The sequence below is a fragment of the Peromyscus maniculatus genome, chromosome 8 (assembly GCF_049852395.1).
Source record: "Peromyscus maniculatus bairdii isolate BWxNUB_F1_BW_parent chromosome 8, HU_Pman_BW_mat_3.1, whole genome shotgun sequence".
Classification (NCBI taxonomy): Eukaryota; Metazoa; Chordata; class Mammalia; order Rodentia; family Cricetidae; genus Peromyscus; species Peromyscus maniculatus.
Window position 1 is genome coordinate 75,362,046 of NC_134859.1, and position 27,420 is coordinate 75,389,465.

General features: G+C 50.2%; 1 protein-coding gene across 13 annotated transcripts in view; it reads right to left on the reverse strand.

Moving 5' to 3' along the window:
- Positions 1-27,420, reverse strand: part of Msi2 (musashi RNA binding protein 2) — a 367,917-nt gene that overhangs the window by 49,255 nt on the left and 291,242 nt on the right. For all 13 annotated transcript variants that reach the window (XM_076543106.1, XM_076543101.1, XM_076543099.1 and 10 more), the window contains 2 exons: positions 20,962-21,044; positions 2,865-2,979 (listed from right to left, as the gene is read on the reverse strand). In XM_076543106.1, the coding sequence (XP_076399221.1) occupies positions 2,865-2,979; positions 20,962-21,044 (198 nt within the window). The remainder of the gene's footprint in view (positions 1-2,864; positions 2,980-20,961; positions 21,045-27,420) is intronic.

Here is a 27,420-nt window from a genome sequence, read left to right on the forward strand (position 1 = left end):
AGGCACTTGGTAAACACATGTTGGATGAGTGAGTTTTTAACATTTCAGTGGCTTATACTTTGCTTTTCAATATTCTTCTTAGAATCTCCCTTCATTAATGAGCATTTATTTTGAAGGGTCTCACGATGTAGCTCAGACTGGTCAGAATCTGTGGTCTAGCCTTAGCCTCCTTGGTGCTAGGATTATAGCTGTGTGCCACTGAGACTAGTTATTCACAGTGATGTTTTTGTTTGTTTGTTTTTCATCAAGCAGGGTTTTCCCATAGCCCAGGCTGCCTCAGACTTGCCATGTAGCTAAGAATGACCTTGAACTGCTGATCTTCCCGCTTCTACCTCCTATGTTCTAGGATTACAAGTGTGGCCACCATGCCTGGCTCTTCAGTGAATTAGATTTTTTTTTTTTTTTCCTGTAGGAGTCAAGTTCATCAGCCAGACTGTTAGGGGAGGTGATAGCATAGGTCCCAGGACTGATATGCAAACAATGCACTATGGAGGTAGTGACCCTACCCAAAGAGGAGACCACCCCAGGCCACACTGCCACGTTAGAGGAAAGACAGGCAAACAATTGAGCAGCTAGGGAGGATGGAGTCTTTCTCCCGATTCCTCCTAAAGGGCCAGAGGCCCATGGACCACGCTGCATCGTTAGGGACAGAAAGGCCATCGAGGGCGTCTATATATCGAGCTAAGTAGTCTGCCATAGAGCGACATAATATAATTCTCGGTGGTCCTAACAATCATTTGGAAGTAATAACGATGCCGTTGAGAGGATGGCTTGGTTGGTCACGTGCTTGCTGCCCAAGCCCGAGGACCTGAGTTTGATTCCTCAGCAGCCATATAAAAATGGGAGGTGTCGTAGTTAAGTTCAGTGCTCAAAAGCAGAAAGAAGGATTCTTGGGGCTCGCTGGCCAGCCAGTTTAGCTGAATTGATGAGCTCCAAGTTCAGTGGGAAACCCGTGGCTTCCACATGTATGCAACGACTTCAACGCACAGATACCCTCTTACATGTTATCTGGATCTATGGAGACTCTCGAATTTTCTCTATCAAGTGTGTGTCCTTACAGCTGATGATGGAGTTACACCCTGATAAACTTACCACAGACCGACAAAGTGTGGTACGCCAAACAATATATTTACCATACCTAGTCTTCCTACTTATATGGCTAAGTGACAGCCCACGGCAGACTTGCCTTCAATTCCCTTTCTGGCTGTTCTCTGACAAGCCACCACTCAGTAGCTGCCCCTGTCCAGCAACCCCAGGGAGTGTGGCGCTGTAAATGGCCAGCCTGGAAAAGATCCAAACTCAATAGTCAAAGCGGTGTCTACTGAGTACACAACAGCTCCCTCACTGGTAAGTAGAAAATTAGTGGGGTCAAGCCAGCAGAAGCTGTCTGCCATAAGATAGTTCCTGAGCTCAATACACAAGCCAACTTCTGATCCCCCTGCCTCCACCTCCCGAGCGTTAAGTGCTGAGTTCACGGGTGTGCACCACCACGCCCAGTTTTGTGCAGCGACTTCAGGCATGCTAGGTGAGCACTCACCAACGGAGCTGCACTCCGGTCCGACCATATTGTTTTAATTACTGTAGCTTTATGCAGTGCTTTGAGATATAGTCAAACTGGTGTTTTCTGATTTCTCTTAAAAAACAACAACAACAAAAAAACCATTTTATTTTCTTCCATGCTTCTATTTCTAGGTAAGTTTTAGAATCACACAGGCAGTTTCTAAAGAATTATAGTAGGATTTCTCTTGTAAACTCTGTTAAGCCTAAAAAATTTAATCAGACGAGAATTAATAGATTGGCCATTTCAAAAATATTCTCAATGGCACCATTCTCCGTCTTTAAAGTTCTTCAATATAGCTTTACCTGCCCGAGTTATTTTCTCAGACAAGCAGATACAATTCTGTGTAAGAGCATGAAAAGTTTCACACATTTAAAACTAAGCCAGGAATGATTTCAACAGGAGCAAATCTGAAAACATACAAAGAGCTTATCAAACAATATAGAAGAGGGACTCTCAGCCAAGCCAAATGAAAACCCATTAAAACTAGACAGCTCATGTGCCTGAATGGAATTTTACCATTAACGACCATTTATCCCATTTAATTAGTATTTTCCCGACACACAATAACTTGCACTAAAATACCGTTCTCTCGCCTTGAAATTTCTAATTATTGTTGCGACCCACACCATTACGCATCTCCTATGCTTTCTCCATCTTTCATGCCATTTAAGCGGTGAGATTTTCAATTATCTACGCAGGGCGGACAGAGATACCTCTAAGGAAAGGGGCATAATATGCAACTCAATTTCTCTAAAAGCCAGGAGAGATCATTTTTAGTCAGAACAAACACACTTTGTCTTTCATCATTTTTTTTTTTTGCAAATAAAGAGTAAAACAGGCTATTTAAAACATCCATTTAAATGCAAATTTTGATATCCCAAGAGAAAAATGTTAATCATTTAAATAGACAGGATTAGTGCCCACCCTTGCCACCCTTCAGTGCCTCTTCTGAGTTTTAGAAAAATGTAGCCTGAGTCCACACAAGTTAAGCCAGCAAGGAGTTCTTAGGTCTTAGGAACTCTCACTGGGCCAAGAAGGCTGAGACTGAGAGGGGAGGGTGGCTCTGTTTTGTCTCTGAGGCAGGGGATGGACAAACAGTCTGCAGCACACCGTGAGCTAGGGATGAGGCAAGATGCCCAACTGACTGCCATGGCCATCTCAAAGAGGAACCCATCACCCTCACTAGAAGATGACGGAAGGGCAGCTCGCGCAGGTAAACTGAAGCTCACATCAGTTAAGGGACGCTTAAGCGACTCAGGAGCGTGTACAGGCCTCCACAACCCTCACCCCTGTGCAGACTCACCCAGCATCCCCATGCCGAGCATGAACGCATCCATGGTGTAGGGCAGCCCCCGGGCCCGGCCTCTCGTCCCAGGTGGGAACATGACTTCTTTCGGCTGGGCTTTCTTACATTCTACCTGTTAAACAGAAAAGAGGACAAATGAGATGCAAATGAATTCCACGTAAATGTCAGACTCAGAACCGATCGGGTTACGAGCTGTTATTTTTAGCCTCGCTCCTTACTCACTGCAAAAATAGCCGTGCTGAGTAAATGGCCTGCAAAATAAATATTTAAGAAACCACACCACTTGTGCAAACCCTGCTTTGGAAAAACCTACATGGGTGAAATTAGGTTCTGGAAGGGCAGCGAGGACGGAAGCTAAAGATACACATGGGGCTGCAACCTGGTGCCGAAATCATGATGGCTAAGGCAACAGCGGCGGCGGCGACAGCTGATGGATGGGCCTGTGGATAACAGCGGCGGCGGCGGCAATTATAACCATCTTTCATGGTTGTTTGGCCTTTTAGACAGTTTCCTTGATGGTCCTGAAGGCTAGGGACTCCTCACATCAGGCCACCAGAGACCTTCTTTTATGAAACAGAGAGGGTACTCGGTCCTGGCTCCATCTCCCAGGTGAGAATACTCAACATCAGAGGCTCAGGAGGAACATGCCACATTCCACCCCAGCAGGCAAAGGCCCTGAAGCCAGGTGTTACATTTACCACGTCGGTGATGTCGCCATCCCCAAGGAACCCCACCCCACCCCACTTCCCAAGGGAGTCCTGAGGTCTAACATAGACTCTGTTCCTATGCATTACTGGTTTTGCGTTTAGCACGTGTGTCTTTTGGTGGTAGCTAATCTTTCCATTTACCTTCTGCCTCCAAAATCTCACAATCCTATTCTACACAGGCGTACGGAGGTCACTTACTGAACAATACAAAGTAAAAACCTTAGGACGAGGGAGGTGGCTCAGTGGGTAACGTCACTTCCTGTCAACCCTGATGTCCTGAGTTCATTCTCTGGGACTCACAATGGCGGCAGGAGAGAACTGACTCTCAGAGTTGTCCTCTGACCTCCATGTATGCCATGGCGCATGCACTCCAACATAAAGACATGCAATAAAAAACCGAAACTCTAGTAAATAATTCCGTGGCCTGCGGACGCTCCTGCGTGCTTTGACGGGGGTGCCGAGCTTGCTCAGCATTACTTGCTTTTAGTTTACAGGCGAATTTAACAAGCACCATTGGCTGTAAATCAAGCTCATTGCTGATAACGATGGGCTGTTCCAAGGGCAGGGCAGGGCGCTTAGAGCAGCCAACAGTAACAGCATGGGAGCCTGACGGTGACAGAGGAAGAAGAATCGGGTATCTTATTTGAAAACAGTCTGGGGACATATGGTATAGGAGCAAAAGCTTCACTTGGTTCAGCAGCTGCCAGGGGTATCGCGGTATCACAAGAGATTACAGTTGCTTATGGCGGGTCTGAGGCAGCCAGAGTGCGCTAGCTAAATTGTATGCAGCATACACTGCTTAAGAGGGGGTCCTACTCGGAGGACCAATCTGGGAGATATGCTCATCCCAGATACTCCAATTAAAAATACTTAGTATTTTTAGTAGTAATTATAAAGCCAGGAGTAGGAGTGTATGTCTCTAATCTAAGCACTTGGGATGCTGAAGCAGGAGGATCACAAGTTTGAGGAATGCCTGGATTATGTAGAAAGATCTTGTCTCAAAAAGAAAAGAAAAAGAAAGAAAAGAAATTATTTTGTGATCAAGGGGAAAACTTGACCTAAAATAGTTACTCTGAAACCATGTAACAGGTATTAATTATTCTTGCTCTTTAAGGAGTGGTAACTACAAATGTCTATTAAAAAAAAATGGACAAAAATCACTCAGTGTGCATGATGGATATGCTTACGATAAAAGGTTTATTTGTTTTTGTTTCGTAGATTAGAAGAAATGAACAAGGTGAAAGAAAAATAGGAGAAAGACACAAACAGGCAGCTCACAAGTTAATAAAGAAACACAGAGCTTCACGGGGGTGAGGGGGAGGGGTGGCGCACGCCTTTAATCCCAACACTTGGGAGGCAGAGGCGGGTGGATCTCTGTGAGTTCAAGGCCAGCCTGGGCTACAGAGTGAGTTCTAGGACAGGCACCAAAGCTACACAGAGAATACCTGTCTCGGAAACAAACAAACAAACAAACAAACAAAAAAGAAAGAAACATGTATCTTCAAAATAAACCATTTTTGGGGACTGGGAAATGGTTCAGTGGATGAAGACACGGGCTACACAAGCATGAAGACCTGGGTTCAGAGGTCCAGAGCCCATGGAAGAAATGTACGTGCAGCCTGAAAACCTATAACCCCAGTAGTCCAGGGAGGAAATGGGAGAATCCTGCAAGCATTTGGGCCCGAAAAGCTGGTGTAGGCAGGGGAAAGCCAGCAGATTCTGTGTCTCAGCCGAGGCAGGAGGACAAGGACTGCCAGCCACAGCTGCCCTCTGATTCCCACCCACGTGCTATGGTGTGCACACGCACCCAAGCACAGGATGTATTCCTGTCTGTTCAAAGGGTCCTGAGGACAGCACTGTTTGAAATGAGGGTCTGAGGGTATGGGAACGGAGGAAAGTGCGTTACTTCTTCCCATTGCCATCAAATACCTGACCAGAAGCAATTTCAGCGAACCAGGGCTTGTTTTGGCTCATGGTTTGGTGGGGGAAGTCATGGCTGTCGTTGTGAGGAAACTCTGTAGTCAGGAAGCAAATGGCAGGGAAAACGAGGGGCTGAGACACATAAACATCAAGGCCTGGACGCTGGAGAGACTCAGTGGTTAAGAGTGTGTATTGACTGTAAACTGGGTGTGGTGGTGCATGCCTTTTACCCTAGTACTCGGGAGACAGAGACAGGCATTTTCTGTGGGTTTGAGGCCAGCCTGATCTACATAGTTGAGTTCCAGGACAGCCAGAGCTACATAGTGAGTTTCTGTCTCAAAGGGGGAAAAAAAAGAGGGCGTACACTGTTCTTCCGGAGGGCTGATTTTTTTTTTGGGGGGAGGAGTGGGAGGGGGGATTCGAGACAAGGTTTCTCTGTGCAGCTTTGGCACCTGTCCTGAAATTCACTCTGTAGCCCAGGCTGGCCTTGAACTCAGAGAGATCCGCCTGGCTCTGCCTCTTGAGTGCAGGGATTAAAGGCGTGCACCACTACCGCCTGGCCAGATGGCTTATTTTTGAGTCCAGGCAGCTCACAGCTTCCTGTAACTTCAGCTCTAGGGTATCTAATCTGATGCACGTGCGCGTGCATGCACGTGTGTGTGTGTGTGTGTGTGTGTGTGTGTAAGTTCACCACCCCCAGTCAGACAGAGACACCCATAGACAGACACACATACTAAAAATACACTGTAACACAATAACAAAGCAAAACAACTGAGGCTTGCCCCCAGCGACAGACTTCCTCCAGAGAGGCTCTATCCCCTAAAGGTTCCCAGCAGAACCTCCAGCTAGGGACCAAGGGTTCAAATACATGAGCTGTAGGGCATAATTAACAGTCAATCCACAACAGGCAGAAATCAGCCCTTGGATGTTCCTGAAGGGCAACTGGTTAATATATAAAAACCTACCATGAGCCCATCTTTTGCTCTAATAATCCTACACGTAGGAATGTGTACCGTGAGGGTCTATGACCAAGGCTGTTTGCCAGGCACAACAACAATAATAATGAGCCAACAACAGGGACTAGGTAAGATGAGATCAGTCAGTATGTAAGGGCTCTTGCCGCTGCGCTTGACCACCCGAGTCTGACCACATGGTCGAAGAAGAGATCTACTTCAAGTTGTCCTCTAAGACTTCCCTATGTGAGGCAAGGTACACACACAGACACACATCCACAACCCCCCCCCCCAGTAATGGGGTGGGGGCTTCTAGATGGCTGAACAGTTAAGAGCACTTGTTCTTGTAGAGGACTTAGGTTCCAGTCCCAGCACCCACACGGTGGCTCACAACTGTCCATAATTCCAGTTCCAGGGGATCCAACGCCCTTTTCTGACCTCTGCAGATACAGGGCACACATGTGGCACATGGACATGTATGTAGGCAAAAACACTGATATATATAAAATAAAATACATTTTCAAGGTGGGGCGTGGTGACACATGCTTTTAATCCCAGCACCCTGGAGGCAGAGGCAGGTGGATCTCTGTGAGTTTGAGGCCAGCCTGGTGTACAGTGTGAGTTCCAGGCCAGCCAGGGTTGTTATACACAGAAACTCTGTCTCAGAAAAGACACACACACACTTTAAAAAAGTTAAAAAACAAATCCAAACAAACAAACAACAGAACAGGAGACTGATGAACTGGAGTTCGCTTGAGTACCACCGAAACACTGGCCATGAGGTACTGGTACTGGGGACCTCATAGGAGGTCCCAGGCAGACCAGGACATTAGTTACCCTAACTACAGGAAGATAGATATAAATGACAGTGACCTTGTAAAGAAAAAAAAAAAACCAAGTGTGTATATTGCACTAAAAATATTTAAAAGATCTACCAAAGTTGTCTTAGAGCAGCTAAAAATTTATGGTGTATTTTGCTACTGTGTATTTTCTAAGTTTCCTGCCGCGTAGTGGCTGCATGTTTACATAAAACAATGCAACAGCCTGTCATCAGTAGGGTTATTGGGGGAGAAAGGTGATTAAAAAGAAATAAATTCAACCACATCGGGTCTTTTAGATTTCCCCTCACAGCTCAGGCCTGGTGATTAGTCCTAGGTCCTGCCTTTGCGCCCCCTTCCTGGGGGCTGGAGGCTGAGAGAAGTCTCCTTTGCAGGAAGCTGCCCCAGCACAGGAAGATGGGCGTGCCCTGAGCAGGCAGGCAGATAATTACCTAACGCTGACACCAGGATGGGAATAATGCGGCTAACCAGCTCAGTTCCTAACAGCCCTATCGGTGGCAATCTATTGCTTTGTCTTATGAAAACCTGCTGCCTGTTCCTAGGCAACCCGATCAACGGAAATTTCAGGTTTATACAATTTTCATTTAGGGAACATAAAGGTTAACTAACTGTAATGGGAGTATTTTAAACAAACCCACCTACTCTTCCCAGCACTGAGCAGGGCTGGCAGCTCGGTGGAATTCTGCTGTCTTTGCTGGTGGCATTTTGGCAGCACCCACCACAGGAGCTCTGTCAACCACTGGCCCTGTCACAGCGAGTGCACTCGAGGCCGGAGGCCATGGCAGGCGAACTCTCTGGGGCCTCAGCCTGTCCTGGGCCTTTGAGTGACAGGAGAAGCATTGGACACAGCAGGGAGCCTGCTCTGGCCAGCAGTGAGAGCTTCAGGAAAGACTGCTCAGGTCCAGAGGGCTGCTTGCAGTCTGTCCCCACTGCCTGTCCCTGGAGATTCAGGCTGATTAATTCTGTGGAAGAACTCAGAGCCAGGATGTGGGGATCCACCAATAAACAAGGTGAGGCCCTGCACAGAGGACTTCCATTCCCTCGTGCGCCATGGGTGTAGGCAAGTGCTCTCTGAACATCAAACTGCCTTGAGTCTTTTGGACTTGCCCCTTCTTCATCTCTAGATCTAGACCACACGTGGGTTATCTTCTCCTGTACCTGTGGCAAGCCAGAGAGCTTGACCCAAGACCTAGAGGGAAAATCAGAACCAGACAGGAAAACCCGAAACACTTGTTTGGTTCTGGTCTTAGACTCAGGGCATCTGGACATGGACCATGTTGCAGACGTCAACAACCACGAACCAAATGTCCCCAAACAGTGGCTTTGCACAGCCTCTGACTGTCTTCCTGAGCTCTGAGCTGACAGGGCTTGGGTTATCTCATGGAGCTGTGGTCAGATGGTGTCGAGGGCTGGAGTGAGAGAAAGCCCTGACTAAGTTGAGGGTCCAAGACCGACGATGGATACGACCTACAGCTTCTCCAGGACATCTGGCCTGGTTACAGAATGAACATTCCAAGAGATTCTGCATACACTTCTAACCGAGCCTTGGGATTCACGCTACGTAACATCCACCACATTCTACCATTGTGTGCCCTGTGCCAGCTCAGAGCCAGTGAGGGAGGACGGGACAAAGTTGTAAACAGCTGCAACATGGAGATCTAAGGGCTGTCTTTAGAGGTAGGTATTGCCCGAGGTCACTGACATGTGGGTATCAGATAGGAGGGTGGGAGGCATTCTGCCATCCTGCTGCCTGGGTTCTCAGGGCAGCAGGCACTGAGGTCTGCTGACATCATAGGGCAGTGGGCAGAGCATACAAACTCCCTTTCCGTGGTAGCACTATGGGCCTCTATGGGTTTTTGTGGATATTAGAAACAAACTGATGGTAGTTTTCCAGGGGTTTATTTTATTGCTTGTTTTTCTCCTCTTCTTCTTCCTCCTCCTCTTTTTTTTTTTTTTTTTTTTTTTTTGGTGGTGCTAGGTATCAAACCCAGGGCCTTGTGCACACTAGGCAGATGCTCTTCCACTCAGCTATACCAGAGCGCTATTATTGTTTCTAACTTGTTATTCAGACTGTGGTGGTTTGAAAGAAAATGGCTCCCAAATGGAGGTGTGGCCTTGTTGGAGGAAGTGTGTCACTGTGGGGGCGGGCTTTGAGGTTTCTTTTGCTCAAGCTTCTCTCAGTGTGACAGTCAGTCAACTTCCTGTTGCTTCTGAGTCAAGATGTAAGGACTTTCCCCTCCAAGACCACGTCTGCCCGCACGCCGCCATGCTCCCTGCCATGATGATAATGGACTGAACCTCTGAAACTCTAAGTGAGCACCCCAATTAAATGTTTCCTTTGTAAGAGTTGCCGTGGTCATGGTGTCTCTTCACAGCAATGAAAACCTGAAGACACAGACGTAATTTCAAACTTATAGAAAAGTTGCAAAGACAGCCCCAAGAACAGCTGGTATCCTTTTGCCAACACTGCATACTGTTAGCATTTCTCTCTCTCTCTCTCTCTCTCTCTCTCTCTCTCTCTCTCTCTCTCTCTCTCTCACACACACACACACACACACACACACACACACACACACACACACACACCCCTCAGCACCTCCACACACTCCATGTCTGTGTCTGGAGGGGGAGGGGTGGGTCTGTGTTTCCCATTCGAGAGCATGCTGCAGACAAAAGGCTGGACTCCGTGCTTGGGCACTTATGCACACATGGCTCTGGTGATGGCCAGCATTCCAAGAAAAGAAAATCCTAAAACCTTCTTGTCGGAGACTGAGTTGCAAACTTTGTGATTTGCCAGTTCTAAACATGGGGACAGTTTCTTACATAACCAGAGCAGTCACCAATTTCAACAGGGACATGGTACCTTTGTCAAGCATTCATAATCCTTTTGCTAATGGACTCAACGATGCCCTTTTATGACAAGACATCTATCTACCATTACAAAGGGTTGTGCTATGCTGTCTACATAGCCAGGTTGTCCTTGAACTCATGATTTTCCTATCTTAGCATCCCGAGGAGCCGAGACCACAAGCACATGCCATTGTTTCCCGCCTGTACTAGGCTGTAGAATGGAAACAGGCCTAGCCTTCTAACACCGCTAGCCTGTGTCTGGATTTGAGGTCTGCCTAAAGGCACAGCGCATGTCAAGGAGTACTGTTTTAGGGAAGGCACTGGGGTTTCTATGGGGAAGGCTTCCCTATGGCTGCTCCTGCAACAATGTGAAGTCTCTGCAACCACTAGGCATCTGTGTTGGGGGGTAGGGGAGAGCCAGGGAGTCTGAGGAGGAAGCTGATCTCTGAAGGAGTGAAAAGACTTATTTTCCCTGCTTCCTCACAAACAATCCAGTCAGCATGCAGTCCCAGAGCCAAAGGGAAAGCCAAGAGCTGTACCTGTGGCCTTGTACTACCTTGAACAAGGGGTTGTGGGGGGCACTGTCTGGCCTGAAGAGGCCAGTGTGTACAAACAGATCATGTTAGAAAACTGTTGCTTCTCAAGGAAGCCAGAGGCCTGTTTCAAAGGATAAAATTCCCCAGTGCGCAGACACTGACCTTGACTGTCTGGCTGGTAGAAAGGGGAGGAGGAGGGAGATAGAGAACTCAGGGGAGGCTGTCCCATGGCTTTTATGCTGGTACCTATCTTTGTATAGAGATTCCTAACAGCCCCAAGAGGCCTGGCTGGGCCTTGGCCCAGGATCTGCTTGGCCTCCTCCTTAATCAAGTGGCTATTCTAGAAGATTCCAGGTGAACTCTGCTCATCTGATGTTCCAAGGCAACTGCTTTGCTGGTATCCAGGAAGGGGAGAGGAGGGAACACTATATACACTCAGGATTTACCCAGAACCTAGAAGCCACAAAGATGTCTCCACAGGGCAGGGGCAGATGGGCCCACCTCCAGAGACCCCTTTACTTTTCCCCATACAACCACTGCCTTTCAAGGCAAAGACCTTCCTTCCTCCTAGCCATTGCCCAACTGCGTTCTCTACCCAGCAGAGGCCTTTCTGAGGACCCTATGGAAAGCAAGATCCTTGGCGGGCCTCTGTAAGTTCATACTCAAGACCCAGAGAGCTGGTTGCCAAGCACCAGAGACGCCATCTGTACATGGTATCTCAGCTGGTTTGACTACTAAGAGGTTCTCACAGACAAGACATCCCCATGAAGACACAGAGGACCCAACTGTAGTAATGGCAGCCATGGACATGCCAACAGAAGAGATAAAGGCAACCCGCTGTGCCATCTGCCTTAGACACACACTGGACATAAACGACCTGGACCCATGGATAGGAAGCATCAGAATCCGGTTTGATTTGCGGAGTTGGCTCAGTGTGTTATTCTGGGAGAAGGAAAGAACAGGGTGATCATGCATCACCATCCACCTGCTGGGCAGTCACAACACTCTCGTGTGCGTGCATGCTCGTGCGCATGTGTGTAATGTGTAAGATTTTCCATGGATCATATAATAAACATTATTGTTATTCAGCAGAGTGTGTGATACATGGAGCCCTCAAACAATGTCCCCTCTTCTCCATTGCCTTACAGCACGTAGACTTCATTTACTTGGTGGAACAGCCTAATTGGCCTTCTCTCCGATAAAGAAACTGAGGCCTCAAGAAAAAACAACCTACCGCTTCAGAGCACGGCCAGCATCCAGTCCCAGGGTTCCCACCCTCACACCCCAGCTCCCTCCTGTGGGTCCTGCCCTCTCGGCCCCCACTTAGCCTCCAGGGCCAATCTGATGCTATTTCTTCCACAAAACCATTCCCAACTCCAGCTTCCAGAATTAATTTCCTCACCACTTACAGAATTAATTTCATCCACTGTTTCCTCTGCTTAGTGTTTTTATTAAAGCCGACGACGACGGCGAAGCGAAGTAGGTCATAAACCAGCAGTATTAAGCACTGAGCAAGGCAGGAAGCGTGTGGACACGGAGAGGAATACCGGGGTGCGACTCCTTTTGGAGGTGCTGAGAGCCTGGGCAACAGTTAGAGAAGAGCCAGTCTCCAGTCTCCAGTCTCCAGTCTCCAATGCTGCTCGAGACACGTCCCTGACAACTGCCCCAGGGTGGGCCCCGCGTGTCAGAGGGCAGTCTCGAGTCCAGCTCCTTGCTTTAATTCAGCTCTACCTTTGGGCTCTGGGGTACAGCTAACTTCTCTGCACTCAGACCCCCTCACCTTCAAGGCAGAACCTGACAACAGCCCCCATCCCGCTGGGGCCAAGCCAACAGACCCATCTTACAAAGCCTTATCCTGTAGGAGACCCTACCACGTACCCTGCTCTATGCAGAGCACGCAGGAAAAACCTCTGAAGAAGGTAAAGCCAGTTCATACCCACGCTCATTTTTGATTCCAAAGAGCAAGACCAAAAAGCAGCTGCCCCTCCTGCCGGCAGGGCCCAGCCCTATTCCTAAGAGACCCTTCCACCCCCCACCCCACCCCCAAGTAAGCCCAGCTCCCTGCATTCATCAGCAAGGTGTGCTGGGGGAGCTGGCAGGCTGTACTATTTGAGGAAAAAGCTGACGGCAGTGGCGGCAGCTGTTCTTTCTTTCTTTCTTTTTTTTTGTGGGCACCTGCAAGGGCATTTCAAAGTGAAGAGGAAGCTTGGCCCCCCCGGCAGGTGTCCAAATCTGGCTGTAAGATCGAGTGGGTGTCTACCCCAGCCCAGGGCTGGCTTCGCTGAAGCAGCAGGAGACACAGCAGGGAAGGGAGGTGTCGGTCGCTTCAGCAGCAGCCGGAAGCTCCCTGGATGTGGGGTGGAGTAGCTGCAGGGAGAGGTCAAAGAAAGGACCCCGACAGAAGTCTCAAAGCCTCGAGAAGACATGGGAGGGCTTCCTCCAGAAGCTTCTGTGTGCTCCCCTTTCAAGAACCCACGCCCTGTCAGTCAGTGGGGCCACCGTGAGCAGGTGTGGAAAATCCAGAGGTTCAGCACCCTGTCCTCGCTCCCTCTCCTTCACTGGAGGACCGGTGAAGGGCAAACGAACAGGCCAGAACTCTGACTGGGTGGTTCCCTCCCCGCAGGCTACATTACTTCTGCCTGAAGAGCAGCGCGCATTTCCCACAGACCACCCCCACTTCCCCCTCCACTTCTCCCAGGCTTCCCCCAACACACAAATTGTTTGGCTCCCATTAGCAGAGCCTGTACATAAACGGGCGTGTGCACACACGCGTGTGTGATGCGTAGGGCTCGGGATCTCTCGCTCTCCCACGTAAACATGGGATTCATTTATTAAATGCCTCTCTGCCATTTCCTTTTTTGCCTTCATCCTGCTTGTTTAATATTGCATTTGACATTCTCATTTTAGAAATGGCAACAGAAGCAGAATGGATGGCTAAAATTAGCTTACGAGTGAGAACGATGCTACAAATAGGATCGTGAGCACAGAAGCCCAGTTAATTCCACCCACCCAACCACCCCCACTTTCGGGGGCTGGTTCCTGACTGAGTTTTCCGTCTTTGGGGACGAGGACGATGTCTGAAGGAGAGGATAAGAGCCATGTCACCAGGCATTCTGCCAGAAGCAGGGCACAGATGCTGACCCTAGCCTCAGGGAGGTTCCACGGCCAGGTTGGCCTGGCACTGTGGTTCTGATTTGGAGAGGCCAGCTCGGCTCTCTCACTGTCCTGCTGTGCCTTGCTCCTCAGTGTTCTGCTTTAAGGCTTGGTCCCCTAAGGGTGCTGTGAGCTGCAGAGGGCAGGCTGCATATCACAATAAGCTTTGCTCTTGGAAGTGAGCTCTCTGGAACCTATTTAGAGACTGATTCAGCCAAAGGGTCTGATTCAGCTTTCCTGGAACCTGAAGAACCTCAGGCCATGGGGCTGGAGAGATGGTTGAATGCCTACGAGGGCCTCTGTCAGAGGATCTGAGTTTCCTTCCCAGCACCCACATCAGGAGGCTCACAACCTCACAATGGGTCTATAACTCCTGCTTCAGGGAACCCAACGCCCTCTTCTGGCTTCTGCTGGCAATTGCACTTATGTGCGCACACACAATAAAATTATCTTAAAACGACAATAACAAAACACAGAATCCCATCTCAGGACTCTGCTGCTCTGTCCTAGAGGCTGTGTACCTCTCCTCTCTTGGAAACCACCTCCAGTCAGAGACACCGGAGTACCTCCCTCCCACGGGGACTCAGGAACTAGCCCTTCAGCCTTCTTCCTTGGGGATCTCCTATTTACTCAATCAAAATGATTCTGAGAACGATGATAATGATGACATTAAAAAGATTGATCACTGTGACGGAGCCTGGTATGGCCTGGCTCTGTTTCAAACCCTGAGTAATCCTTAGTCACAGCCCTTCCTGCAGGAGTTACTCCTGACCCCCATGTCCTTGTCTAGAGAAGGGCGACCAGCAGAGAAGTTAACTAGCCCAAGGTCACTGCCTAGTATGAGGCAGTCCACCAGAGTGTGGGATGCTCAGTAGAGAGGGTCTGTGGTGCCAGCTGCCAAGGAGGCATACAGGGTAGACAGTACTGCCTCTGACCTTCATTTCATTCCCCCCCTGCCCATGGCTGGGTGCTCTCTCATGAATGAGGTGCTTCTGCGGGATGCCGCTTCCTCAAGCCCCACCCCCTGTCCACTGGGGCATCCTCTCTTCTCTGCTTCACAAAGCACTATTGTATGGTGAGACTGATTGATTGTTAAGCAAAACCCTTTCCTCAGGGCCCCAGAGGCAAGCATCACTCATGCTGGACTTGCTCTGACACTAGTTTAGGCCTCAGTTGCAGAAGATGGTCAGTAGGCCAAATCCAGCTGGCTGCATCCTGTTTCTGTAAATTAGGTTTTATTTGAACACAGCCACGCCCACTCATTTACATACTGTCTGGGGCTGTGTTTGGCTACAATGGCGGTGTTGAATAGCTGTGACAGAGACCATATGGTCCTTCAAGCCTCAAATATTTACTATCTGGCCCTTTACAGAAAGCTTGGCCCTTGGCTTAGGCCAAACGGAGGTCACTTGCTGTCACCTGCTGTCACTGAGAGTATTTTCAGGAGAGCTGGATTCCTGCCAGCCTTCCAGATTATAAATGTGACCACAGAGTAGGCAAGGCCTCTGGGACCAGAACGGAACCAGGGCTTCATCGGAGCTGCAGAGGGACGAAGCAGGTGCAGGTAGATGGAGGAGTCTCGCAAAGCCAGCAGGGGGTCCGGGCTTCTGGCTCGGATCCCAAAGCTCCCAGTGTCTCTAAATGACCCAGCGGGTCCTTCCACGGGGACAGGAGGATGGAACCCTTTCCCCCAACAGGTGTGCCCCACAGCGTGATCAGAGCAGGAAGGCATGGTTCTGCAGAGAGGAGACTGGGCTCTGGGAGGTTCCAGGGTTAGCTCATCTTTCCCCTGGTGAGAAAGACTGGCAGGTGACGCTGAGGGAGCTAGCCTGGCAGGGGATGAGCACCAAGCCTGTCCTGTGCCACCTCCACATCCCACATAATGTCTCCCCTGTCACTGGCGGTAACAGCACCAGTGGCACCCATCGTTAGTGGACATCCTCCACTGGGGCTCCCCTCAAGTCTTTAATGGGCACTCCAATCAGTGCATGACTCCAATTCCTTACCTGCTTCCACAGGCTGCCCACTCTGGGACCGCCTGCTGACCATGGTGGGGGCATATTGCTAAGCTTCCAGTCATTCCAAGACAGAGGCTATACCCATGTCTTGCTTGGCAGATTTTGTAAGTGCAAATGCCTTAAAGGAACAAGAGAAGGGGCTGGAAACTCTAATCACTACACACACACACACATACACACACACACACACACACACACACACACACACACACACACACACACACCCTGGCCCACCTTTCTTTCCTAACCCCCTCCTCCTCCCTTATTGTGGTACTTGTTCAGTGGGTAAAGTGACTGCCGCCAAGCCTGGCAATGGAAGTTCGATCCCCGGGCCCCCCCTGAAGGCGAGCACTGACTCCTGGTCATCCCCTGACCTCCACATATGCATCACGGCACCCTCACACCTACACACTCACAAATAGGTAGGCAAAAAACTATTTTCAAAATAACCCCCAAAGGTTAAAACAAAACAGAACAAAAAAACAATTTCAGCTCTTCCACCTGTGACTGTCTCATCATGCACGTCCTTCCTTCCCTCCGAGCTCTGGTGCTCCCCTTGGAGGGCTGGCGGTGCTCAGTTAGCGTGCTGCGTGAAAGGCAGGTGGGCAGTGCACTGTCTGTGCCTGTAAGGAACCAGCATGGTACTTGGAAACACCAGCTCCCCGTGAACGGAGCGAAGGAGAAGGCTCTACCCCGGCACCTTCCACTCTGCATCCTCCTTTCTTACCCAACCGCGGTACCAGCATCTCTCCAGCATCATTTTGAGATGGGGGCTGTGCCGGGGGGCCTCGGAGGAACCCAGAAGCTGGCTCTATGTCAATTCTCACCTCCTTCCCCGTGGCTGCCTGGCACATCAGGAGGCTGCGTGCCAGCTGAGCTCTGGTGACTGACTAATCAAGCAAGTGTCCCTGCTGGTATGGGCCTGCTTCAATCAGGGCCACGCCGCCATGGGAGGCGTTATTCGCTGCACCCCGCACTGGGGCTGGCAGAGCGGTCAGAGAGGAGGATCGTGAGACTGCACCAGGCCTGCATTTACGTGTTTGCTCTGGCTGGGGCTGAGTTTTAGCTCTTGTGGGCTGGACCTTGACCCTGAGTGGCAGCCAGCTCTCTACCATGCCCCAAGGATCAAGGGAAGAGACTGACGGCTGACCAGGACCCTTAGGCCCAAACTCGGTCCTCCTCCCTGGCTGGGAACCCGGCCTTCAATTAGGAGACCAAGAAACTACATGGGCTGAGGAAAAAGGATGCTCAGTGGCCATGGGAGGCCTTCTAACCCAGTAAGACCATGGTGACACCCTAGATTTGGTCTAGGGAGGAAGGCCAGCCTTATGGGTTCAATCATGAGCTCAGGAGTGCAGCTTTCCAGTACTGAATTCTGGGACTGCCACGTGCTGACTGTGTGGTCTTGGGCAGTTGCTTGTCTCTGCCTTGCCCATCTGTAAAATGGGGAAAACGGTTTGATTTTGTGTCTACCAGAAAGGGCATGACAATCGAATCAGGCAAGATGCACCAAGCAAGTGGCCGGCAACCCAAATGGACACATCCTAAAATCCTAAAATCTCAGCTGCTGCAGCCTGTAACAGGAAGGGCCATGTGGAGACTTCCGGCCCAAACGTCTATCCCACCCTGGAGGCAATCTCCTCAAGATAGGAGGCTGTTCTATGACCCTGTCTTCCTCAGGCCCATCTACCTGCTCTAGCTCTAAGATGCTGAAGAGCTTTCTAGAAAGCTCACGAGCTTCACTAACCAAATTAGAAAAGAAATGGCCGTGGGAACCATGGTGTGCCTTTGAGTCCGGATGGACTCCCTTACTCACTCCACGACTATGGATTCAGTCTGGTGAATGCCAGGTGTATGCCACTGAGCTAGAAAGTTCTAGATTCAAGTTCTACCTCTGTGAGTCAAGGCGGAGACCCATCTTATCTGCCAATGTGAGACAGTGGGTGCACTAAGGGGTGATGGCAAGGTTTGGGGGGGGGGCGTTGTCCTTTCCAGTCTCATAGCACGGAAGAGCAAAATAAAGCCTGCAGCCCGAGGCAAACACGGTGTGAAGCCGGGTGTGAAGCCCTTGCTCACGGCAGCATACCTAGCCTTCAACAGCCCAGGCAAGTGGGCAGGCTAGCTCAGTTTGCTGGGGTTCAGTGACCTGCCTCTGCTCCCACTCCCCAGAACCTCTGATCCCTCCTCTGGGTAGGTCTAGGCTAAGAACTTCCACCCCACGACACACTAAAGTCTAGAATCTGAACTACTCTGTCCCCAGGCCTTCCCCTTCTCTGTCCACTTCCAATTTTGCTTATTTCATACAGAACAAGCACCCCATGTTAAAGGAAAACAAGCATTTTATACTAGAGGCATCCCAAAGCCATCAATTACCATCACTCAGTGCCACCGACATGAAGCGTGGCACTGATACACGGGAGAGGCCTGGGGAAATGGCTGTCAGCATCTCTGACTCCCAGTCAGCCAGCCATAGGCTCTGTCTCCTTCAGTGTGTCCTTATCCTCCTTCCCTGGTCATCTGAGGGATTACCCTCTCACCCCAAGCTCAGACAAGAGTCTACACAGCTCATAGAGCAGCTCAAGACCTATGCTCCTTCACTCTGGGTAACCCCGGGGCCAATCCGGGGCCTCATTTTCCCCACGGAGACAGAGGATGAGTCCCGTCCTGTGTCACAGGCTCATTTCAAAGTCTGCCGATAACGACACTGGAATTTATCTCTCGCCTTCACTACATCCTTCCAGGTGAACTGCTGGGGATACAGGCAAGGCAGGCATCTGCCCGCATCCTCTGATGCCTCTTCCGCTCCCTGATCCCCACCCACCTCCCGTGGAGCCTGTCAACAGCAAGCTCCGCAGAGGCTCCAGGAGGCATCTGCACACAGGTATAGGTGCTCCACCTCTCTAGTTTAGGAAATAGCGAACAGTGGCCTAAGGTGGGGAAGTCCCAACCGGAAGGCAACAGGACCCGGAGGACAAAGCCATCGAAGGAACCTGTGCCGTGCTCCTCTGCCCGTCTCCTGCACCCCATGTTAGAGCCGGTGCAGATGCCTCCAACATCCACTATGCAAAGAAAGACTATTTTCATTTCAGATGCATACGATGGCTAGGAACAATATGAACAATATTATTTTAGTGCCCTGGGAAAAAATTAGCAAGTCAAATATTGAATCAAGCCTGTAGCACCACATGCTAAGCAGATTGCTTTGATCTTATCCACACTAAAAGCTCTATTATTGAATCTAAAGTTGGTGAACACATATCAGACCAATATACACTACATATCTGAATGCATGTTTCAGAAGCAAGGAATGTTTTGACAAAAGGGAGAAAAATATCAAAGTCACAGCTGCGGTCGAAGCACAAATTTGCCTACCCACCCTCTTCTCTCCGGGCCAGAGGCTTTGCTGGCCAACCTAAATGTTTGTGTTCTGGGCGACCTGCAGATGGGTCCAGAAACACCTGCTGAGCTTTCATATTTTTTTCCTAGAACCAACAAAGAAAGGGTTCGTCACCCCACAGTCAACCTGGGAGGGGTGTGGGGTGAGAGAAGGAGCAGGCAGACACCACACAAGGCATGGCACCCTCTGGTGGCCAGTTCTGTGGGTGGACTCCCTGGCTCCACAGAATTCCAGGGGTGGAACCTCCGCTCCTCCTGAGGCTTCCTCCACCAGGAGGAACAGCTAAGAAAAGGGAAGGAGGCAGCTGATGATGAGGCCAGAAAGAGAAACAGACTGACAAACCCCCTAAGATCGGCTCCTCAAGGCCTTTCGTCAAAAGCTTGGCTGGAGGACGGCACCTACCTTCAATCACAGACAACACTCAGAGGCAGGAGCAGAGTATCTCTGAGTTCGAGCGTGCCAACCCCTCAAAAAAAAATGCGTGGTTGAAATCAGGGGGCTGCAAACTCCAGCCTGTGGACCATATCTAGCATGCCTTGCCTTTGCCTGGGTTTTATAAGGTCCGAGATTTAAAAATACTCTTTTGTATTATTAAAGGGTTAAACTATGAGAAGCTGAGTATGTAGCAAAATGCAGCGTGCTTGCCCTGAATGTTGATTCTGTGTTGGAGGGAAGGAGAGAGGGGATGCCACAGGAAATTCACGTATGTAGGGCCCAAGGACATGTCTGCATGACAACAGAGTGGTTGCAATGGTCGGATAAACAGCTCCAAAAACTGGTCATTTTTTTTTTTTTTTTTTTTTTTTGAGATAGGGTCTCAACTATGTAGGGTAGCCTGAATACTTACTATTTGGATTTTTTATTTTTATAATTAATTTTGGCTTTGTGTATGTGTGTAGGGATGGCAATGCATATGACTGTGTGTGGGGAGTGCACATGTGTGCAAGCCAGAAGACCATCTCTGGTGCTGTTCCTCAGATGTGCCCCCTACCCCTACCCTTGGAGTCTCTCTTTGGCCCAGAACTTATTAACTAGGGTAGGCTGGCCGGCCAGCCAGCCCTGGGGATCTGCCTGCGTCCATTTTGCCGGTGCTGGGATTTTAAGCGTGCACTACTGTACTCAGCGTTTTTTCTAGGTCTTCTGAAGATCAAACTTAGGTTCTCAGACCTGCTAACAAGTGCTCCGGTCTGAGCTACTATCCCAGCCTATTTCTGACTTCTTGTTTGTTTGGTTTTTTGAGATAGGGTCTCTCTGTCCCATCCTGGAACTCACTACATAGACCAAGTTGACCTCGAACTCAGAGATCCGCCTGCCTCTGCCTCCCAAGTGCTGGGATTAAAGGCGTGCACCATCATTACGCCTGGTCTATTTTGGGGGCTTTGAGGTAGGGTTTCACTACACATTCCTGGCTGGCCTGGAATTCACTCTGCAGACCAGGTTGGCTTTGAACTTATGGCGATCCTCCTGCCTCAACCTCCTGAATGCCAAGTACTGGTATTACAGAAAAACATCATTACTTCCAACTGGCCCTTCACTGAAAGAGTTCACTGGCTATTGTTTCTCACAACTGCTACCATTAACGGGGCTGAACTGGGACAGCCTGGCCCTCACCCCTCTCCCTGTCTACTGCACGCAGGACACAGATGCTGCCGTCACTCACAGGACAGGGATGTGGCGCAGAGAAGGGGCTCCCCAGTCCAGGACAGTCCCTCCCGACTTACCATTTTATTATTGATTTCATGGAAATGGATCTCACAGACTTTCTCCACAACGTCTTCGTTCTCAAAAGTGACAAAGCCAAACCCTACAGAAAAAGGAGAAACAGAGAGAGAAGGAGTGAGTTTGGCCTCCGCAGGATGTGCAGGGCGGCCTGCCGTCAGGACAGGCTCCAGATGGGCGGCGGTGGGGGATGGGGATGTTGCGGTGATTCCAGGCAGTGATTCCAATTTGTACCCAGCACCCTTCCAACGGGGAGGCAACAGTCAGAATTCCACCCACGTGCAGCAGGCACCGTGTGGCTTACATCTGCCCCAAAGCAAACAAGAAATTGACTTGTCTGTTATTTACAAGGGTCGGAGCCTGCTGGCTCTGTGCGGTGGAGGCAGGCTTGTGGGCTACAGACAGCCTCTTGGATCTCTGCGGGGCCTTGCTGGCCCTTTCTGTGAGCTTCGATGGCTAGCCCTCGGGTCGGCCTCCATGCGGAGGCGGTTATTGGTCCTTTTCTTCCTGAATGACTTCCTCTAATACCTCATCAGGACATCCTGAGGCCTGGAAGAAACTATTAAAAGTTGCAGGCCTCTGTTCTGTGCGGGCATCCTTTGGCTACAGCCGCTTCAAACACACTGTGGATTTGGGGCAGTTTAAGACCGTCTGATGCCCGCTGTCAGCCCGTCAGCTATCCACTGTATTTACTCGGCTGGGGGCCGGCTTTACTACAGCAGCTGCACTGAAGAATTTTGGCAGGCGACTGCCGCTCAGCATCCCGCGTGCCTCTCTCCACCCTCCTGCCCCTTCCTTTCTTCTTCTTTCCACCCCCAGCGGCGTTTCCAGCATGGGTCCCCATCTACGACCCTACTCAGCAAGCACCAGGGTACCACGTGGGCCCACACATGGTGGGTCTACCACCTTGCACTGAGCACAGCTGTCGTGTTGGCGCTCACGTGCAAGGGGACCCCGGCAGAGATGGAGAGACGCGGATGAGGCAGGGGCCTGGTTATAGTCTTGCCTGGGCATAACCTGGGGCACCTGCTTCTGTTCTCTGGACCTTGACACTTGGTACTAAAGGTAGGTCAAGCAGATACCAGGCCCCCCAGATCTGGGCTCCCATGGATATGGACTGGTGTGTGTGTGTGTGTGTGTGTGTGTGTGTGTGTGTGTGTGTGTGTGTGTGTGTGTGTGTCTGTGTGTCTGTGTGTGTCTGTGTGTGTTGCTTTGGAAGGTGAAGTGGTGAAGTTGGTTATGAGGAAGGAACCCTTCAGAAGAGTGGGATTAATGCCCTTATAGAAAGGCCAGATAGCTTGTTTTTTCCCTCTCCTGCCCAGTCAGGCCACAATAAGGGTGTCTTTCTGTAAGATTGTAGGGGAGCCCTTCCCAGGGCTGACCACGCTGGCACCATGACTCAACTTCTTGCTTCCAGAACTGTAAGAGGCTCGTTGTTTTCAAGCTATGGCATTTCCCCAACAACTAAGACACTCTGTTCTCCACAGATGTGAACGCGCCTCACAAGAAGCACGGAAAGACAGAATCCAACTGGCTGGTTCTGCAGCATTGGTTATCAGTGCTTCCGTCAGAAAGGAAGAGGCAGACGTAGGCCCTTCCAGCTCCTGTGTCTGTTTGGGGGCTCAGCCACCCAAGGTAGAAAGAGAGTATTTCAAGTCCCTTCCGGTTCATAAAACCACCTCTACTACCACCGTCCAGGGACTACCAGGGAAACGGAGCCGACACACAGAACTTTTACGTCACAGTTCCCACAGCAGGTTCCAGCGAGTCTTCAGAAAAGAGGGTGGCTCCCCGCTCTCAAACAATGTGCAGGAAAACAGAAGGCCAGGACTACCACACAAACGCAGTCATGATCTTCAGGCTGGGCCATTTATTATCATACTGAACCGATGTTCCCACAGAGTACACACAGCCTAGGCCATCACAGGCACGTGAGGCAGGTGCCTGACATGTTCTAAAGAGGACACAATTGTCTGCTGAGGGGGCTCAAACCGCTAAGGTTTCTCAGCACCACTGGGTGAAAGTTGTGTCCTCAGTACCCCGAGGCCTGACATCACGCGTGAACTGTCTAAAATGGAGGCTCACACTTCCCAAGCTGTGTCCCCAGAGAGAACCTCCAGCGCTTTCGGACTCCTTCTCTTTGGGTGGCACCTTTCCCTTGACTCTTAGTCCCCTATCTCATGCCCCTCGCATCCAGCCTGTGGGCCACATCGGCCTGTGAAGGTAACCCCTCTGGCCTGGGCCCACCTCAGCACCTTGCAAATAAACCAGCCCCAATGAGTTAGGGTTTCTGTTGCTGTCTTACCCCACTGCTAACTAGAGTGACTGCAGCGGACTGAAGAGGGACCCTCCGAATACATACCTATACCCCGAGACCCCGGGAAACAGTGGCTTTGCAAATGTGGTTAAGGATCCCCGATTTAAGGAGCGCTCCTAGTCCAACAGCTGGTGTCCTCATACGAGGAGGGAGATGGAAAGAGACACAGAGCAAAGGCCATGGGAGGGCAGCGGCAGGCATGGTACAGGTGAGAGTCTCAACCAACCACCACGTGCCAACGGACTACCACCTACGGGCAGGGAGAGCAGCCACCACCCAGTGAGACAACCGACCGCTGCTGCTTTGGACAATTGGTCACGGCGATCACGGGACACTCATCCAGTGAGGGGACAGGCTCCTGCTGTCTCTGCAGAAGAGGGGGGGGCATGCACCTCCTCCAGCTAGGCTGCTGACGGGCAAATCACAGTGCTCTGGACAGAAGGCTTGAGAATGTGGCTCAATGAGCCAGACCCATGTGAGCTATCAGGAAAGAAGGGGAAGCCAGGGGCACTCCAGGAGGTGGAGGGCAGCGAAAGGTGTGGAGGCCCCTGGTGGCCCAGCGTATTCGTACTTAACAACAGAACAGCGGCAAGGGTGGAGCTCTTCCACGCACGGTGCACCTTTGTGCCCACTTAACCCCCGGTCCACCATGGAAGTCACTGTTCCGGGTCACTATCACTGTGCTGGGCCACCAGGCAGACAGGAAGGAGGCAACCAGCTAAGAAGTGGGGATTAAAACGCACGTGGCTGTAGGGGAGCCAGAGGGCTCTTGGCATAAATTTGGCTTCTGACTCTGAATTTTCCTCCATGGTCCCTCTTCCCTAACCTCTCGGGACTCGGAACATGTGTTATCACAAAAAATGATTCTCCTGGGGCTGAAGAGATGGCTCAGTGGTTAAGAGTATTAGTTGCTTTTCCAGAGGATCTGGGTTCAATTCCCAGCACCCACATGATGGCTCACAACCACCTGTAACTTCAGTTCCAGGGAACCTGATGCTTTTTTCTGGACTCATCACTGCACACAAGTGATGCAAGACACTCATAACACATAAAGTAAAAATAACCAAATCCTTAAAAAAAAAAGCTTTTCCTGACTGGAGGAGAGCCTGGGTTGAAGCCTCTGCATCCGGATACATCACAGTTTAGCAGTGTCAAGACTCACTGGCAGCATTTGAAGCATCTATATCTCTTCAACATCCCTGTCTGTTTGGCCTGAGTAGAGAAAACAAACTTGATTATGTCTAAAATATTTATTTATTCCATTTGGGGAAGCAAAGAAGCAATGAAACACTTAATTATCAATAAGTGTTATTCCTCAACATATAATCATTTTTATCTCACAGGTGCATTATCATTTCCAATGAATCACTAACTCTGTGGCAAACACCTTCCTCCTCCCCAAGTGAGCTGAGCTGACGAGTGAAGGACAGAAATAATAGGATTAGGAATCTGAGAGGGATGGCGGTGAGTGGGGAAACCCCCTTGGGGCATTACAGTTTTCTCTTTCAAAGTAAAAAAATGTCACGGTGGTAAAATAGACACATCCTATGACTTCCCACCTTAAGCATTTTTTAAGTGCACACTCCGCTGGCATGAAGGGCAGTGAGTGACAGGGTTGTGAAGGCATCGCCACACCACCCGTCCTGAAACCTGTTTGCCATCCCAAACTTCAGCTGATGCTCACTAGATGGGAGCCCTGTCCAGCCTGCCAGCCCTGGAAACGTCTACTTCTTCTGTCTATGCCACGGCGCATTTTCGGTCTCTTTGTAAGCACAGACGCAGAGCGCTTGTCTTTTCCTCTCTGCATAGCGTGCTCGGCATCAAAGGCTTCTGAACAACCTGCTGAATGCACAGCTTCCACAGAGCCTCGGGAGGGCTGGGAGGCAGGCAGGCAGGAGCAGCCACCCTGGGTCTTCCCGAGGGAAAGGCTGAAGTGGCATCTCACGCAGGCTCATGAAACCGAGGCATGCAGATGGCTAAGAGAGACATATTACCCTCATCCAGAAGCAAGGACCAAAGGGCTGGGGAAGCCGCGTGGGATGGAAAGTGAGTTTGGATATCCAGCCCTCACGTAAAGCCTGGGCTTGGCGCTGGGTGTACGAAGTGGGCAGAGACAGGCGGATCCCTGAGCCAGCCAGCCAGCGAGCAACCACGTTCAGTGAGAGTTCCTATCCAAACAAACAAACAAGGTGGAGAGAAGAATGCCAACCTCTGGATGCCAATCTCTACATACTCATAACAGCTGCCGCAGCAATAATAAAAAGGGCCAAACAATGAACTCTGCTTCCCACCCCCTCACCCCCATAACCCAAGAACCCCTTCCCTTTTCTCACAAATGAGAAAAATGGGTTTCTGAGCTGGTCCCCATCAAGGCATGGCTTCTACCTGTTGTGAGTTCACAAGAGCTTGTACTCTATCAGAACCCCATGAGGGAGCCCCTGTAGCAACCCTGGCCGGTGTCGTATTGCCCTTGGTGCTGAGGGAAGAATCCCCCCCCCCAGGTGTTTGAACTTAATCCAGGCGCCACTGATAACAGAGAAGAACCCAGGGGCTGAAGCCTGCATGACGACCACAGAAAATCACCGGCCCACTGTCTCCAGGAGCCTCACGTGCACCCTACGCTGTCAAGGGGGCTCCAGGAGCCCCCCAGAACTGGGACAAAGAAGGTGGTAAGAGGATGCGCCCCAGACAAAGGGCTTTCAGAACGGGGAGTAAGTAGGGTACCGGCGAGCAGGCTGCATTTACTGACGCAGAGCAGTCTCTTGAATGGAGCTATTACTGGAAACTAACAAGTGAACCCACTTAAGAGAAGCGTTTAACAGTCCACCCTTTTCTCCCTCTTTTGTTCAAACAAGCAAAACTGAATATTCATCAGAATAATACAAGGCGATAAAAGGCAGACGAAGAGAATGGAAATACGGAAACAAGATACCTCAAGATTAAAAGGACCCACTCTAAACACGGTCACCAAAGCACTTATAGAGTACTGGGGGGCCATTAGGGAGGAGAAGATGGGAACAGCCTCCATCTAGCTTCAAAAATAATTTTCTTCTCTTATTCTATAGGCCAACGACCATCAATTGGTAATTACTAATGCAATGCCCACAGAAACTGGCGTAAGGCATGATTTAATGCCTGTGGCTAATGAAGAAAAAAGTAAAGGAGACCGCCCCCCATTGTCTAATTTATTGTGTGTCTCAGGAAAAATTTAAGGTATGCATATGCAAGAATATTCAGAACTTACATAACCTCCTCCCTTCTAACTACCCAGGGAAAGTGCCAACTTCCAAGGCTTGCCTCCAGCACAAACATGATCTCTTGGGTATGGGTGTGGTGAGAACTTTCTGGCTTGAAAAAAATGTTTCTCATACCTGCTCTCCAAGGCAACCTGGTGGGAAGCAGGTCAGGCTCCACAGTCCCTGCCCTCAGTCAGCAGCTCTGCACAGTTCCGGGTCAGTTTTCTCAACCTACCCCATGCTTCTGGAGAGGCTTCCTTGAATACTTATCACATATGCCATCCCCAGGTGGCCTAGGGCATCTTCTATCCCCCCCACCCCCCCGGTATGTTTCTGGCCCACTACATGGGCTACAGTGTGTACGGCAACTGTCTTGTGATCCCATATGAAAAAGGTCTGAGGGAAAAGGTACATACATCAGTTCAGCGGGGCTGGGAGGTATTCCATGTGCCCTGGGTTTGCCCCAACAAATACCTACTTCAGAAGATTGACTGGTTCTGGGAGATGGGTAGTGGGGGACACTGAGCTGTCTTTCCAAAAGAAACAACATGTCTCTGGTTATTGGTGTCACAAGGGTGACCTTAATGAAATTCAGCACAAGAGAACCATCAGGGTGTCCCAGACACGAGGTACTGTGCGATGGCTGAGGCGACAGTGGACCGGGTCCATTTTCATCCTCGAATGCTAATGCACACTTCCCTAGAGCAGTGAAATCATTCCCCACCATCCAGGGACAGGACTCCCTCAGTTATAGCTCATGCTTGGCATCCATGTGGTTACTCAGGCTCTGTCTGTATTCTACACAATGATCTTGGAGCTGGGGATATGGTGAGGTGAGTGCTTCTTAGTATGTTCAAGGTCTTGGGCTTGGTCCCCATGAACACCAAAAATCATAATACACAAAACCA